This window comes from Tachypleus tridentatus, chromosome 6 (assembly GCF_004210375.1).
Source record: "Tachypleus tridentatus isolate NWPU-2018 chromosome 6, ASM421037v1, whole genome shotgun sequence".
Lineage (NCBI taxonomy): Eukaryota > Metazoa > Arthropoda > Merostomata > Xiphosura > Limulidae > Tachypleus > Tachypleus tridentatus.
The window spans coordinates 162659942-162674148 of NC_134830.1; the positions used below are offsets into that span (position 1 = coordinate 162659942).

The 14207-nt window shown below is 33.0% G+C and overlaps 1 protein-coding gene across 2 annotated transcripts in view; it reads left to right on the top strand.

Annotated features, from left to right (window-relative positions):
* The window catches only part of LOC143254324 (lipoma-preferred partner homolog), a 63387-nt gene extending 51840 nt beyond the window's left edge, over positions 1 to 11547 (top strand). For both annotated transcript variants that reach the window (XM_076509308.1, XM_076509307.1), the window contains exons 3-10: positions 1099 to 1313; positions 4413 to 4671; positions 7683 to 7784; positions 8594 to 8661; positions 8946 to 8993; positions 9426 to 9556; positions 10673 to 10793; positions 11026 to 11547. In XM_076509308.1, the coding sequence (XP_076365423.1) occupies positions 1099 to 1313; positions 4413 to 4671; positions 7683 to 7784; positions 8594 to 8661; positions 8946 to 8993; positions 9426 to 9556; positions 10673 to 10793; positions 11026 to 11145 (1064 nt within the window). In that variant the 3' untranslated portion in view covers positions 11146 to 11547. The remainder of the gene's footprint in view (positions 1 to 1098; positions 1314 to 4412; positions 4672 to 7682; positions 7785 to 8593; positions 8662 to 8945; positions 8994 to 9425; positions 9557 to 10672; positions 10794 to 11025) is intronic.
* Positions 11548 to 14207: the final 2660 nt, after the last annotated feature.

Sequence of the window (14207 nt, forward strand, 5' to 3'; positions counted from 1 at the left end):
CAAAAATTGAGCTTTTTGGACTAAATTCAAAGCATTAGGTCTGGCGCAAGCACAACACAACACATCCCAACTGTCCAGCATGGAGGTCGCAATATCAAGTTGTCTGGATGATTCTCATCAGGAGGGACTGGGAAGTTCATCAGGACTAAGGAGAAGATGGATAGTATAAAGTACAGAAAAATCCCAGAAGAAAACCAGCTTGAGTCAACCAAGAATATAAAACTAGGTCGAAATTTCACATTTCAGGAGAACAATGACCCAAAGCACAAGACCAAAGGCACACTGTAGTGGTTCAAGAAAAAGAGCGTGAATTTCCTGGAGTGGTCCATTCAAAGTCCTGAATTCAATGAAAAATGTATGGTGAGACTTAAAGGTTCCCAATGAACTTCTCAAAATTGGAACAATTTTACCAGGAAGAACGGACAAATACTTTGCCACACTATTGTGCAAAACTAGTAAAGATCTGTACATAAAAACTCATAACAGTAATTACTACTAAAGGTTCTTCCACCAAGTACTGACTTATAGGACTGAATACTTATATAATCATCAAATTTCTATTTATGTTTTTTTTTTGCAGGTTTTGGTGACAGTCAACTTCCTTCACTCATAACAACTTTACGTTTTATAATTAGAGTTCGTTAAATATGGTGTACGTTATATGTATTTCATCAAAATGTGACATCATTGGTATGTGGTGAATACTTTTGTTAGGCAAAGTATGTTGAACCTAACTTAACCATGATAACAACTGGTATTCAGCCCCACCATTTTACATAAATATTATTCTAGGACTCTCTACACTTTATTTATAGTAGTTAAATAAAACTCAATAATATCAAGCATCAATATCCCTATGTGACATTAGTGACTATTTTTTACGTAACTGTGAAATCTCAATGATGGATTGTAACCGCTGTAATAGTTACAAGCGACATCTTAAACTACAGATACAAATTTTAAAACCTTATTATTCCTCTATAAGTAGAAGTTTGGGTGATTATGAGCCGCAGAAACGATATTTTTTTATCACGTCATACAGACCTATAAAAAGATATTGTTATCTGTTACTAATTAATGTTTGATATGTTATTGTAGGCGAACGAGATTATTCCTGCTGTTCTAACTTTCCCCAACCTGGAGATTATCTTTCTTTGCCACCTCTTCACCTTCCACAGATGTCATGTCCACTCGACGACAGCCGTACCTTCTGCCTTCCACCCTCAGAAGAACCACGTGTTTTTCCTTCGTCTCTGGGTTCGTTATGTGCTTCTGAATCAATTTCCACAACTTTTCGTCCTTGGTCGCAAGCGGTAAGAGGACATGAACGGTAGGGAGTCATTAGAGCGATTCGTTAGGTTTGTTTGTGGTTAAACGTACGGTGTAGTGCTTAAGGCTACTTTAGTTGGAGTTCTTGAGAATACCGAGCAGGAGGAAACTGATTGTCTTTGTTTGTGCATTATTAAGTCTACCACTGTACTTCTGGGAGGCAACTGATTGTCATATGTCTGGTAAAAATGGTGGCAGCAACAGATCAGGGTGGTAAAAATAAATGGTACCGGTAATAATATATTGCAGGAAAAAATACAATTTTGTTATTGTTTTGCTTTCTTAATGAAAAGACATTTCCGGTCTCTCATATCTCTAGATCCGGTTAAAATGTGTTTCAGAGCACGATAGCTAAAAGTTTTAAAGAATATATAGAACTATTTGGTTTTTCAGTCTTTAGAGCTTTCAACGAAAACAAAATAGTCGTTAAAAAGAACTAAAGAGATCGGATAAACCGAGTGATTTTTGAAAGTAGAACACAAATTATTCTTTTGAGCCAAACGGTATTGTACTAGGTCACTAATGAAACACTTTGTTTAGTTCATTAGTGTTACAAAGAACAGGTTGATGGTTGTTATTCATTCGGTAGACTTGAGGCCATTGAGAAAAAAAACCAACAACAACTAGCCCTAGACATTTAAAAGTAATTTTAACGTATGGTACAGCTTCTGAAAGACAAAAGCTATTCAAACACAGAGAAGGTCGTCTAAGTTGTAAGTCCCCACGGGTATATACTTTCACACACGTTAGTTTTTAACAGGATATTACATCAAGTTATACGAAGGATTTTCTCACACGTTATCACGTGGGCGGTGTTCTTCGTGTCTTTCTGACGTAATAAAAATATCGATCGACTACGTGAATGATAATTTCAGTTTGTTTTTACTCACCACTGTGAAATTTTACTTGTACAAAATTTGAAGAAAATGTAGCATTGGTGTTTTTTTTTTTTTAAATGAATTATTTAGTAAAGAAGCTGGAGCAATGGTTTATGTAATTAATTTACGTTCAGCGAGAGAGAGGCATGAAACACGTTCTTAGCAGTTTTACTCGAAAATTTTCTCGAACTATTTATTATACATGATATCAGTTTTAACTCTTAGAATATATAAATCAAAGAAGGGAAAAAAGAAATGTCTACCTGCTCATAAAATTAGACAGTAATATAGAACAAGTCCGTCAGCGAAAAACAGGTTTAGCGTATAGGCTTGTGATGAATATTTGTTGTTAATTTCTTGTGTAGGTTGTATAAATATTGTGGGCTGATTCGTGGGAGGTTTATATATTGTAAGTTGTTCCCTGCGTCTATTGTATAATTCTGTACATTGATTAGGAATGATTAGCAACTGCCCACGCTCTGTGTCTACAAAATGAAAGTAACTCTTGACACACGTTCTGGCGTATATGAATACACGTGTCTATAATGCATAATAAATTATATCCAAGGGACTGTATTTTCAAATCAGATTTAATAGTAGACGCATTGAATGTGAATACATTTTGTTTTATGTACAGTAGCGTTTCCCAAAGTGTGGGGAGAAATGGTCTCTTGAAGGAGGAGGGGGTAGCGATTAGGGTAGAGTTAATAGTGCAACAATGCAAAATTAACCGCTTTAATATATTTTTATTAATGAAAATAGCAAGTAATTACTACCAGAGATATAACATTTTAATGTGTGTCCGTGTCACTTAACTCACCACGTTCACACACTTAAATAAATGAAGGGGTACAAAAAATGCCATACTTCTCAACGGGATGTTTGTTTGTTTTATGAATTTCGCACAAAGCTACTCGAGGGCTATCTGTGCTAGCCGTCCCTAATTTAGCAGCGTAAGACTAGAGGGAAGGCAGCTAGTCATCACCACCCACCACCAACTCTTGGGGTACTCTTTTACCAACGAATAGTAGGATTGACCGTCACATAATAACGCCCCCACGGCTGAAAGGGCGAGCATGTTTGGCGCGACGGGGATGCGAACCCGCGATCCTCAGATTACGAGTCGCACGCCTTAACACGCTTGGCCATGCCGGGCCCCAACGGGATGTGGAAAACAAACGTTTGGGAAACTATGATGTTTAGTTTATTTGCCTTGTGTTTGGCGTTTCATATCTACATAAATATATTTCATTTTGTTGTCACGTAATTACAGCTACATAACATGAAATGAGCATTTGAAACCCATCGTCTTTGTACATTAGATGGCTTATTGAAGGCATGCAAGATTTGTTTGTTTGTTTGTTTAGAATTTCGTGCAAACCTACGAGAGGGCTATCTGTGCTATCCATCCCTAATTTAGCAGTGTAAGATTACAGGGAAAGCAGCTAGTGATCACCACCCACCGCCAACTCTTGGGCTACTCTTTTACCAACAAGTAGTGGGATTGACCGTGACATTATAACGCCCCACCGGCTTTCAGCGAGCATGTTTAGTGAGACTGTTCGTTGGTAAAAGAGTAGCCCATGAGCTGGCGGTGGGTCGTGATGACTAGCTGCCTTCCCTTTGGTCTTACACTGCTAAATAGGGACAGCTAGCGAAATAGCCCTGGAGTAGCTTTGCGCGAAATTCAAAAATAAACAAAGTTAAGGTATAGGTTTTATCTAATGTATATGTATTTACAGAGTTCAGTGTGTGCATTTATATGCAAGTCAACTAGTCGCGTGCATATAGTACCAATTTGGCATATTAAATGAACCGTAAAAAAAAAAAATTCAAGAACAGTTTTCACCGGATTATCTGTAATAATAATAATAATATTATAATATTTTTAACATGACTTCAAAATACAAGAATTATTAAAGTTTTTTGCCATATGTCATCGTGATGTAACTTTTACTTTTTAGTGTAATTTTAAATATTTTAGGGTTAATTTGAATAAAAGAAATGACAGAATAAAAATATATTGCACATGAAGTGTTTACGTATCTATTTTCTTTTCTTTTGAGATTCCTCACAGTTTTAACTTTATTTAATTGTTGTATCTTACCAACCTGTCTTATAATATATATGAAAATTAATTTGTTCCACCTGCATATAAAGTGTACAAAATAATTCATGCAGGATCACATGTTTATCATTTTTCAGGCTACTTACAACAGTGTCTCAAGTTGTGAGCCCACCAATCCTCAACCAATCACACAAATGTCTTCTTTATCAGGTTCAAATACAGACTCTTTGCTTTATTCTAATTACTATCCTGAAGGTATACTAGATGAGTTAAACTCCAAAATAATGACTTATCCCGTGGGAGGAAGAATTTTTTCTGCACAAGAGGCTGAAGTTGACCACTTAACAGAGCTCTTAGTACAGAGTATGGAAAACTCAGGAGATCCCGAATTTTTTGGTCAGTTTGTAAAATTATTTGAGGTTTCTTACTTTATTTCGTGTGATAACTAATAAACTTTGTGCAGTATAAGTTTATTCCGTACAGATCAGCCTCCAAGTAGCAGTACAATCGTATGTCTGTAGACCTAAAATGCTGGAAATCGGGTTTCGACAGCCGTTGTGCGCAGATCACAGATGGTTCATTGTGTTTGTTTGTTTGGTTTGAATTTCGCGCAAAAATACACGAGGGCTATCTGCTCTAGCCTTCCCTAATTTAGCAGTGTAAGACAAGAGAGAAGGCAACTAGTCATGGCCACCCACCGTCGACTCTTGGGCTACTTTTTTTATCAATGAATAGTGAGATTGACTGTTACATTATGATACCCTCATGGCTGAAAGGACAAGCATGTTTGGTGTGACAGGGATGCGAACCCGCGATCCTCAGATTATGAGTCGAGTGCCTTAACCACCTGGCTATACTGGGTCAACTCATTGTGAAGCTTCGTACTTAACTTTAAACCACCTTACAAATCTAAGGGTTCATTCTGGATATCATGACATAATATAGTTATAAAATAAATTCAGGCTGGTATGCAGAATGATTGAAATGAAGGTACTAATTTATGAAATCAAAAGTCGACACATATTGTGCTAGGAGCAATGAGTGTGCAAAGCTATTTTTAAAGTGAAACGATCACAGACTGTATCATAATGACAGAGCATAGAAGAATAATTATTCTTATCAAAGTTATGGAACCGGTCTGTGTGAACTTTGGTAAAAAATAAACACTTATTTAAAGTTGTGGATACAACTGTGATAACCAACAGTGTAACGAACATTTGACTTGTTTTAATATACTATTTTAAACTGAATGACTGTGTTGATAGTTGTTTATTGTTGAAATTTATAGCTAACAAAGCAGAGACACAAATATAAAGAATCCAGCCTACTAATTGTACGTTAATTAATATAAGCAGCTATACTATAAGTAAATGAGCAGAATTTTTTGCATTACAATAATAGAGGATTCAATCGAACTCTTCCGTGAGTGGTAGATAAGATTACAAAGGAATGGCCCTGTTGTTTGGAAGTCTATGGATAATTTTTGATGAAACCCACTTGAAATAAAAAATGTATCTCAAAATGGCTGGTATGGGTATTAACACTTTTATTGATAAGAAGAGAACAACGTTCAACCTTCCTAGGTCATCTTCAGGTTAACAAAGAGAGAGTTTGCAACTGACCGTTGCCGGGCATGTCTTAGGGACGAGAGTATAAACGGTTACGGGATTGTAGGGGACTTTGCTGTGGGATGTTAGGTTATTAATTAGTTTAGGTATAAAGGTGTTCCTTTATAGTGGTTTAATTTTGGTTTTAATTGTTGTATAAGTGGGACTTCTTTGATTTTGCGTTTGTTTATATTTGTTTCCCTACTTAATATCTGGGTGTTTTCTATGGTTCTGTTGTATGTATTTGACTTGCAGTGTTCAAAAAACGTGTGAAGGTATTTTTTGTGTTCTTTGAATCTGGTTTCCATTTTTCTGCTTGTTTCTCTAATATAGAAATCGTGGCAGTAGTTGCATTGTATTTTATAAATTATGTGTGCATGCATTGTTAGCTGTTTTATTGTTTAAGAAGATATAAATTAAATACTTTGCAAATTTTGAGACGATTGAAGAACTATGTTCATGTATTCTGCATGTAAAACTAAGCTTTACTTAACGACGGTTGTAAAATGGCTTCAAGACTTGGTATGTACCATCAGAGCGTAAAGCAGAATGTTAAATGATGAAGGTTCAACAGATACAATATTTCAAAGGAAAGTAAGCTTTCATTATTCTTAAGAGAAGCAGAAAAAACTCACACAACAGTATTTAAAATAGTAATGGGCTCATAAACCATCCTGAAATTGACGAAGCCTAATTCTTGTGGTATCCCTAAATGCGTTATGAAGATTGATCATAGCAAAGAATGGCACAAAAGCAAAATATTCGACAAAAAAAAAAGAAAGAAAAAAGTTTACACGTCAAAACAGAAACTTGGGTAGGGCGATAAACAATGTGCGAATTATTTACAACTTTAAAAAAAATCAGTAAATCACAAACGTTCTTCACAAAACCAATCAGAAACCACTCCCAATCAAAGTAACTGTATCCAGGAGGTTTTCAAATCCACAGGATTGAAGAAGATCCATGAACATGTACTGAAATGTATTCTGACAAAAATAAAGAAAACCTTTCAGCATGGTGTTCATTTTTATCACATCTCAAGTCAATCAAGACCACTGCCCTCCCTCATCATTAAAGGAAGGCTATAAGTAAAAAAATAAACTTTCAAAGAGAAAAGCCACTGCATTGAAAATTAGCATATGTCATTGCACTGTTAACAAGTAATAAACAAGGAGTTAAAGTTAATACAGTCCAAAAGTTCATAACTTCCAGTTACACTTCAGAATTAATGGCTGTATGGACGTAATAGCCTTTTATGTTTTTGATATACTTAAGTGTGCACATGGAAATCTTAAATCTAAAACGTTCATCTGCTTAGAGAAAGCTGCATAAGAGAAAGGTGGAACACTGAATTAACTGTTCTCAGAAGAAGTCTTATCTCATGGATATGCTACTTCTGATCCATGTTAAGAATCAAGGAAAGCAGATAAAGTTTAATTTCATAGAATAATACGTTTTTCAGTAGTAGTATAATTACAGTACTCATTTCCAAAAAGAGTAAATAACTTTCTTTTTGCAGTTCTTGTAATTATCTTATGGCAGCTCCTGAATAATGTTGTTGATATTGAACTAATTTTAAATCTGATCAAATGGAAGCTAAATATATAGACAGAACAAAAATATTTTTCAATGTAACTCTAAAGGGATGAAGTGAACATGTTTATCCTAAAATTAACCTTCAACTAGATTTATGCCAACAGTTTCTGACATTATTTTTTAAGTACTTGATTTTGGAAACGTATATATTTGTATTTAATGATTTTTGAGTTTTGCATACATATTTTAATTATTTCCTTCTAGGTATGTGTTACAAATGTGGTGATAAAGTAATGGGTGAAGGAAATGGTTGTACTGCTATGGACAAAATTTATCATATAAGTTGTTTCACCTGTTATGTTTGTGGTAGGTATTACTTTTACAGTATGCAGGTATGAAGTGTATATGATTCGCTTAATCTTCTATCTAAGTTGAGCTTACTTTTTTGTTTATTTAAAGTTGGACTATTTTTTTTCAAAGATGTCACATAAGCATCAATGGACACTATATTAAACTTTGCCATCTAACAGCAACTTGTACTTTTAACCATAGATTTTGAAAATAAAAACAACTTGTGTGTAAATATTTAGCAAACAGTAGTTTTGGTTTGAAAATAAAAGGAATGTTAATCTATTTTGTAAAATTTACTTTTTATATTAAAATATATAATTAATATAAAATAAACACACTGTTTCATTGTTTCTAACAGAAAGTTTTTTTCTCTCCTATTATGATTAACGATGTCTAGTGTAAGCAAAGTGAAGCTTTTAAGATTTTAAAAATTTACGTATTTTATAGACTATACAATAAATATAAAAGAGACAGCAATATTTATAATACTACTATGAAGCAAACAGTCCTGGATTCCATTCAATATTTGTGAAGTTCTAAGTTTCCTTTGTATAGATACCAGTTAATTAGAGCAAGTTAAAAATATTTAGTTTGTGTAATATACGAGTATGCATGATTTGTACACTTTCTAGTACAATTTGGTACTCGGTCATTTTTCAGGAAACTAGGCCCTGAATACCCTAAAACATGAACACAATGTGTTATTTATTGTATTCTTATGACAATTTATTTCTAATAAATTAATATGAATTATTTAACAAAACTTCTATAATTGTATCAAACATTTTTACATTTATAAGTATAGTTATTTGCATCTTTTACAGGTCAAGAATTACAAGGAAAATCATTTTATGCAATGGACGATAAACAGTATTGTGAAGCAGACTATTTAGTAAGTTTAGATAATTTAAGAACCATGCCCAGTATATTGTGTGATCTTCTTTATTTTCTGCCAGATATTAAATGTATAAAAGGTGATTTGTATTAAGTAGAAAATTAAAGACTTTTTGACAGGCTCATTTTTATTCTATTATTCAAGTAATCCTTGCTATTTGCATTACAGTTCGATTTAAATTACATTACTATACATGTAAAATTATTTACTGAATTAACAGCATTTTATATTCTAATAATATTTCAGTTAGAACATTAATATATTTTCCTCTTTTTCTGAAGAATTCTCTTGAAAAATGTTGTGTTTGCCAAAACCATATTCTTCACAAGGTTTGTTGTCTTTTTCTCTTCATTTGGAAATTAATACTACCATAAACATTTTCTGTGATGCAAGTTAAAATATTAATGATGTACATTGGTTTTGTACTTTGCAATATTATTTTTCCAAATCTTTGTTTGTTTTTGGAATATTAAATTAATTATTTTTCAAACGTAATGTTTTCATATTTGTCATAATGACTAAACATAAATTTTTCTGATATAGACAATGTAAACTTTTCTCCTAATAGTTCTGAAAGTTGTACTAGTTTCCTGTTTATACTAAATTTCATAAACTATTTTGAGTAATTGCATTATAAAAGAATGTAAAGCCTACAACCAGTAAAGCTATACTTCGACAGACAAAATATTTGAGAGGTATATACTTGCACTGTGTTTATTTATCCGAACTTTTCTAATCGTATTTGTATTAAATTTGTATAGATCTTACGAGCTATGGGAAAACCTTACCATCCCGGATGTTTCAAATGTATTGTATGTTGGAAATGTCTAGATGGCATTCCATTCACAGTTGATGCCACAAATCAAATTCATTGCATTTATGACTTTTACAAGTAAGTAATTTCATAATTTCAGAGTAAAGAATATTGTACTTTCATTCATAAATAATGTCATGCATGACCTCCATAATAAAGTAATTTCATGACTTTTATAAATAAGTAATAACATCAATATTTCAAATGTGCAGGGTTTGACTTCTTGTGTTATATAATAAGACCATATCTTTTTTTCAGTTACGCCTGTCCCTTATCTTTGTCAGTTCTGTTATATATAGGTCCTAAGACAGTCTTCATTTTTACTTCTTTACTTCTAAAGTTAACACTACAGTAAAACTGAGTTATTAAGATGCACAACTTTCTAGATGAATTCATGATTAGGCAATATTTTGGATAATTTTCAAGAACTACTATAAAGTCTATTGAATAATAAAGAAGTACTAATTTTGTGATGTATTATATGGAGTAAAATGTTCACAGTAAAAACTGTTTATATACCTGAAAGTTTGTTTAAATTTCTTCTGTAGTTATAGCATCAAAAAACCAAAAACTGAATATTTTGGAAAATAGTTGAAAAACAAAAGTATGTAAATGATTCACTACTTATTTAGTAATTTAGCTTCATATGAGACACTTGAAGCTACATGTGAGCATCACTAAATGTATTAACTCCAAATAGTTGTTTACAAAGTTATCATCACACTTAAAACAAATCTCAGAAAATATTGAGTTTACAAACATCTTCAGCTTGTGTTCTTGAAACTCTAATGGTACTTCAACCAAACATAAACCCATATTTTAGCTATTCCATTATACATATTAATTATCTTGTATTAAACCCTGCAATTTTTTGGAGGAGACAAGTATTGTTCAAGGGTTTATGTACTTTATTAACAATTAATTACACATATCCATTATCTTATGTTAAACCCTATGGTGTTTTGGATGATACTAGTATTGTTCAAGGGTTTATGTACTTTATTGACAATTTGAAAGACATTCACTAGTTTGTGTTTTCTTTTTAATTACAGTTGCTGAATAAAAAAAATGTGTTTTATGGTTTTTTAGTACTGTTGGAAGACATATTGTCTGTATTAATAACTCACTGATATGATAGTTGTGTTTCTACTAATGTTTATACTTGTACTTTGTTTATTATCTATATTACTATAGAAAGTTTGCTCCTCGATGCTATGTTTGTAAGCAACCTATAATGCCTGAACAAGGCCATCAAGAAATCGTTAGAGTTGTTGCTCTAGATAAAAGTTTTCATGTAAATTGCTACAGATGTGAGGTAAGCTGTGTTGTAATTTTATCTGGATATTATACTATTCTTTAAAGCCATACATTTAAGAAATTAGTATTTATTTTGGAAGAATATATGATAAAAGCACAATATTTATTTATACATAAAAATGATAATTTTCTAGGAAATAAATGTAAAAATAAAGTTATGTATTAAAAACTTTGGATTTTCAGTTTACCAGCTGTATTGAGACTAAACTGAAAACGTGTATATTTTTAAGGACTGCAATTTGCTGCTGTCATCAGAATTTGAGGATCGTACATATAGTTGTCATCCTTTGGGTGATCGCATCTTGTGTCAAAACTGCAATGGTGAACGTGTTCAGTCTTCAAGTTCATGAACTATAGTATATGGCAAATGGCTCGACCTTTTTTAAGATATGCGACTTATGTTCCTGTAAACAGGTTGATGAAACTGATGATGTTGCTGTGAGACCTTGCCTGTTGAACTTTCACTACTATTGAATACTTTGTTTTGTTCTAATCCATGTGCTTAATTAGGGTTGCATTCATCAGACTATAGAAAAACTGAAGGGTCAATGTGCAGTATTACTCAAGAAAAACATCAATCAAGCTTTTATAAGTTTATTTCTATGAATATAAGTAGTCTTGAAAGTTTAGATTTTATAAAGAAAAAAACAGCTCTTTTGAAACCTTTTTGATATTATTTTATATCAAACAAAATAGATATTTTTTGTGCAAATTTCTGCGACGTTCATTATAATAAATGTTATTTTTTGGAAGAATCTTTGTTGTTTATTCTAAAGATTGAAACAGCAGTTGGTTGAAACTCAATATTTTGTGGTCCATTGTTTTGATGCTATAAAATGTGGTTGAATTTGCATGATGATTGATAGTCTTTAAAGCTAATTGAACCATGTGAAACATATGGCAATACCAGATCTACAACTTTGGAACTTTTTTACATTCTTGAAATTCAAAAATTAGATAGCAAACATTATGAGTCAGTGGTATTTACTGTTAATGAATTTTGAAGTAAATTGAACAAAAATTTGTTATTAATGCATTCTACACTGGAATTTCATTTCGAGAATAATTTAAGGTATTTTTCTTACACTAGTTTGTGTTGTAACACGTGTTGTCAATTATGCATTTTGTACAATGTATGACTAGCTTATATTTCTTTGACATAAATTGTGCAATATTATTTTTAAATGATTATTGACTACATGAAATAGTAAAAATTTCATTGATTTTACAACATTTAAAAGTTAATATACTAAGGTTCGTGCACATTGATCTGGACTGAAAGATGTATGTTTAAGAAAAGCATTACATGATGTCATCAATTATAAAAGAAAACAACGAAACTGATAATGACCAGTAGAGGGAGGTGTTTCATATAGTTTAGTATAATAATACATATCTTGACAGCAATTTTTATTGCATGTTATTGTTTGTAAAAGTGTAATCATATATGTATCATCCCTCACTGCTAAAGATCCAAGACCTGTCCTGCCAAGATCAGCACCTGATGCTAGAGTATGCTAAACTTTTGTATTCATAATGTGTAAATAATGTAATGTTTAAATATAAAACTCAAATTTTAAGAGGTGAATAACTTGCTTAATATATTTTAGAAAATTAAGACAAAGTAAAACTTTCCTTAAAGCATTTCCTTCTCAACAATGTTCTTCATAACCTACAAGTTAAGAAAACTGTTAATTATTTTTGACACTATCAGCACAATCTTCAGTTGACATGTTGCTGTTTATGGCGCACAGTTTTTAGCAAGTGAAAATTCCCAATTACTTAGTACACCATGGCCAGGTGGTTAAGGCACTCGACTCCAAATCCAAGGATCGCGGGTTCGTATACCTGTCGTACTAAATATGCTCGGCCTTTCAGCCATGAGAATATAATAATGTGATGGTCAACCCCACTATTTGGTAAAAGAGTAGCCCAGGAGTTGACGGTGGGTGGTGATGGCTAGCTGTCTTCCCTCTAGTTTTACACTGCTAAATTATGGACAACTAGTACAGATGACCCTCGTGTAGTATTGCACTACTACTACGAAATTAAAAACAGGCCAAACCCAATTATTTAAATAGAAACTTTGAAAAAAAGAGAACTAATACTGACAAAAAGGAAATAAAAAAAATGTATCCAGTTACATCATGACACGGGAAAAAATTGTCGTCCCAGTCAGTTTAGAAATAATTTACAAACTTAACTACATGTACCTTACATTTCGTATTATCCACCCTACTAAACTATCAGATTGGAAGCATGGGGATCCACAAAATTTTTTACAGGGAAGAGCAAAATAAAAATCAAGGAGCGATTCAAAGTTTTTGTTATTATAATCAGAAGAATAGGCAAGCTCCCACAGTATGATTTGATGGGTTTAGAGTTTGTAAGGTTACTTTTAAGTCATACAAAAGACTTGCAGTTATATATACTAAATAATAGTAAATTTTGGTTCATCGCGACAACGTCTCTGAATGTCTGTAAGCAAACTTGCAAAGTCCTGATACTTATTCGATTTAAATCATTTGATCCTAACCTCAAAATTCGGGATCAATTGCAAGCGGGGATGCTCAGAAATACGCTTCTCTTCACCCCATACGAAAGAAACGATTATTTGGAAGTAGCTTCATGAGAATAAGAAAAAATAAAACTGATAATTAGATTATATGGCTTGTTACGATGTATCAGTCAGGCAAGGAATTGCATTAATAAACAAAATAGCTATTGAACACCTAACTCAAATGTTACCAAAGACACAGTATACAAATACTTAGTAAACAGAAGAAAACGTGTGTAAACCTGACAACATGAAATGCATATAGCTCTGAAAATATAAATAGCAATAAATAATCGCTCACCAAACCAGCTTACCTGCTCTAAAGCCCAGAATAATTTGTAACTACAGTGGAGGAAGGAGTAATAGGTCAACCAAGAAACTGGCCTTCCCAGGTCGTTAATGACCTAAATCCCGATCCTGAGAAAGAAGCGGGCTAATACAGTGGCAGAAGTCTGTATTTCTGAGCTTGAAGAAGGTATACAAGGACCATACATAATGTAATGTTTTGGTTTAGGGTTGCCATTTTGACAATAATTTCACAAACGGTACGATTGCTTGTTTGTTTGTTTTTTAATTTCGCGCAAAGCTATATGAAGCCTACCTGCGCTCACTTTCCCTAAGTTAGCAGTGTAAGACTAGAGGGAATGCAGCTAGTCATCACCACCCACCGCCAACTCTTGGGCTACTCTTTTACCAACGAATAGTGGGATTGATCGTAACATTATAACACCCCAAGGCTAAAAGGTGCGACGGGGATTCGAACCAGCGACCCTCGGATTTCGAGTCGAACGCCTTAACACACTTGGCCATGCCGAGCCCGTTTCTAAACGAATAGGGAACCAGTAGCGATACAAA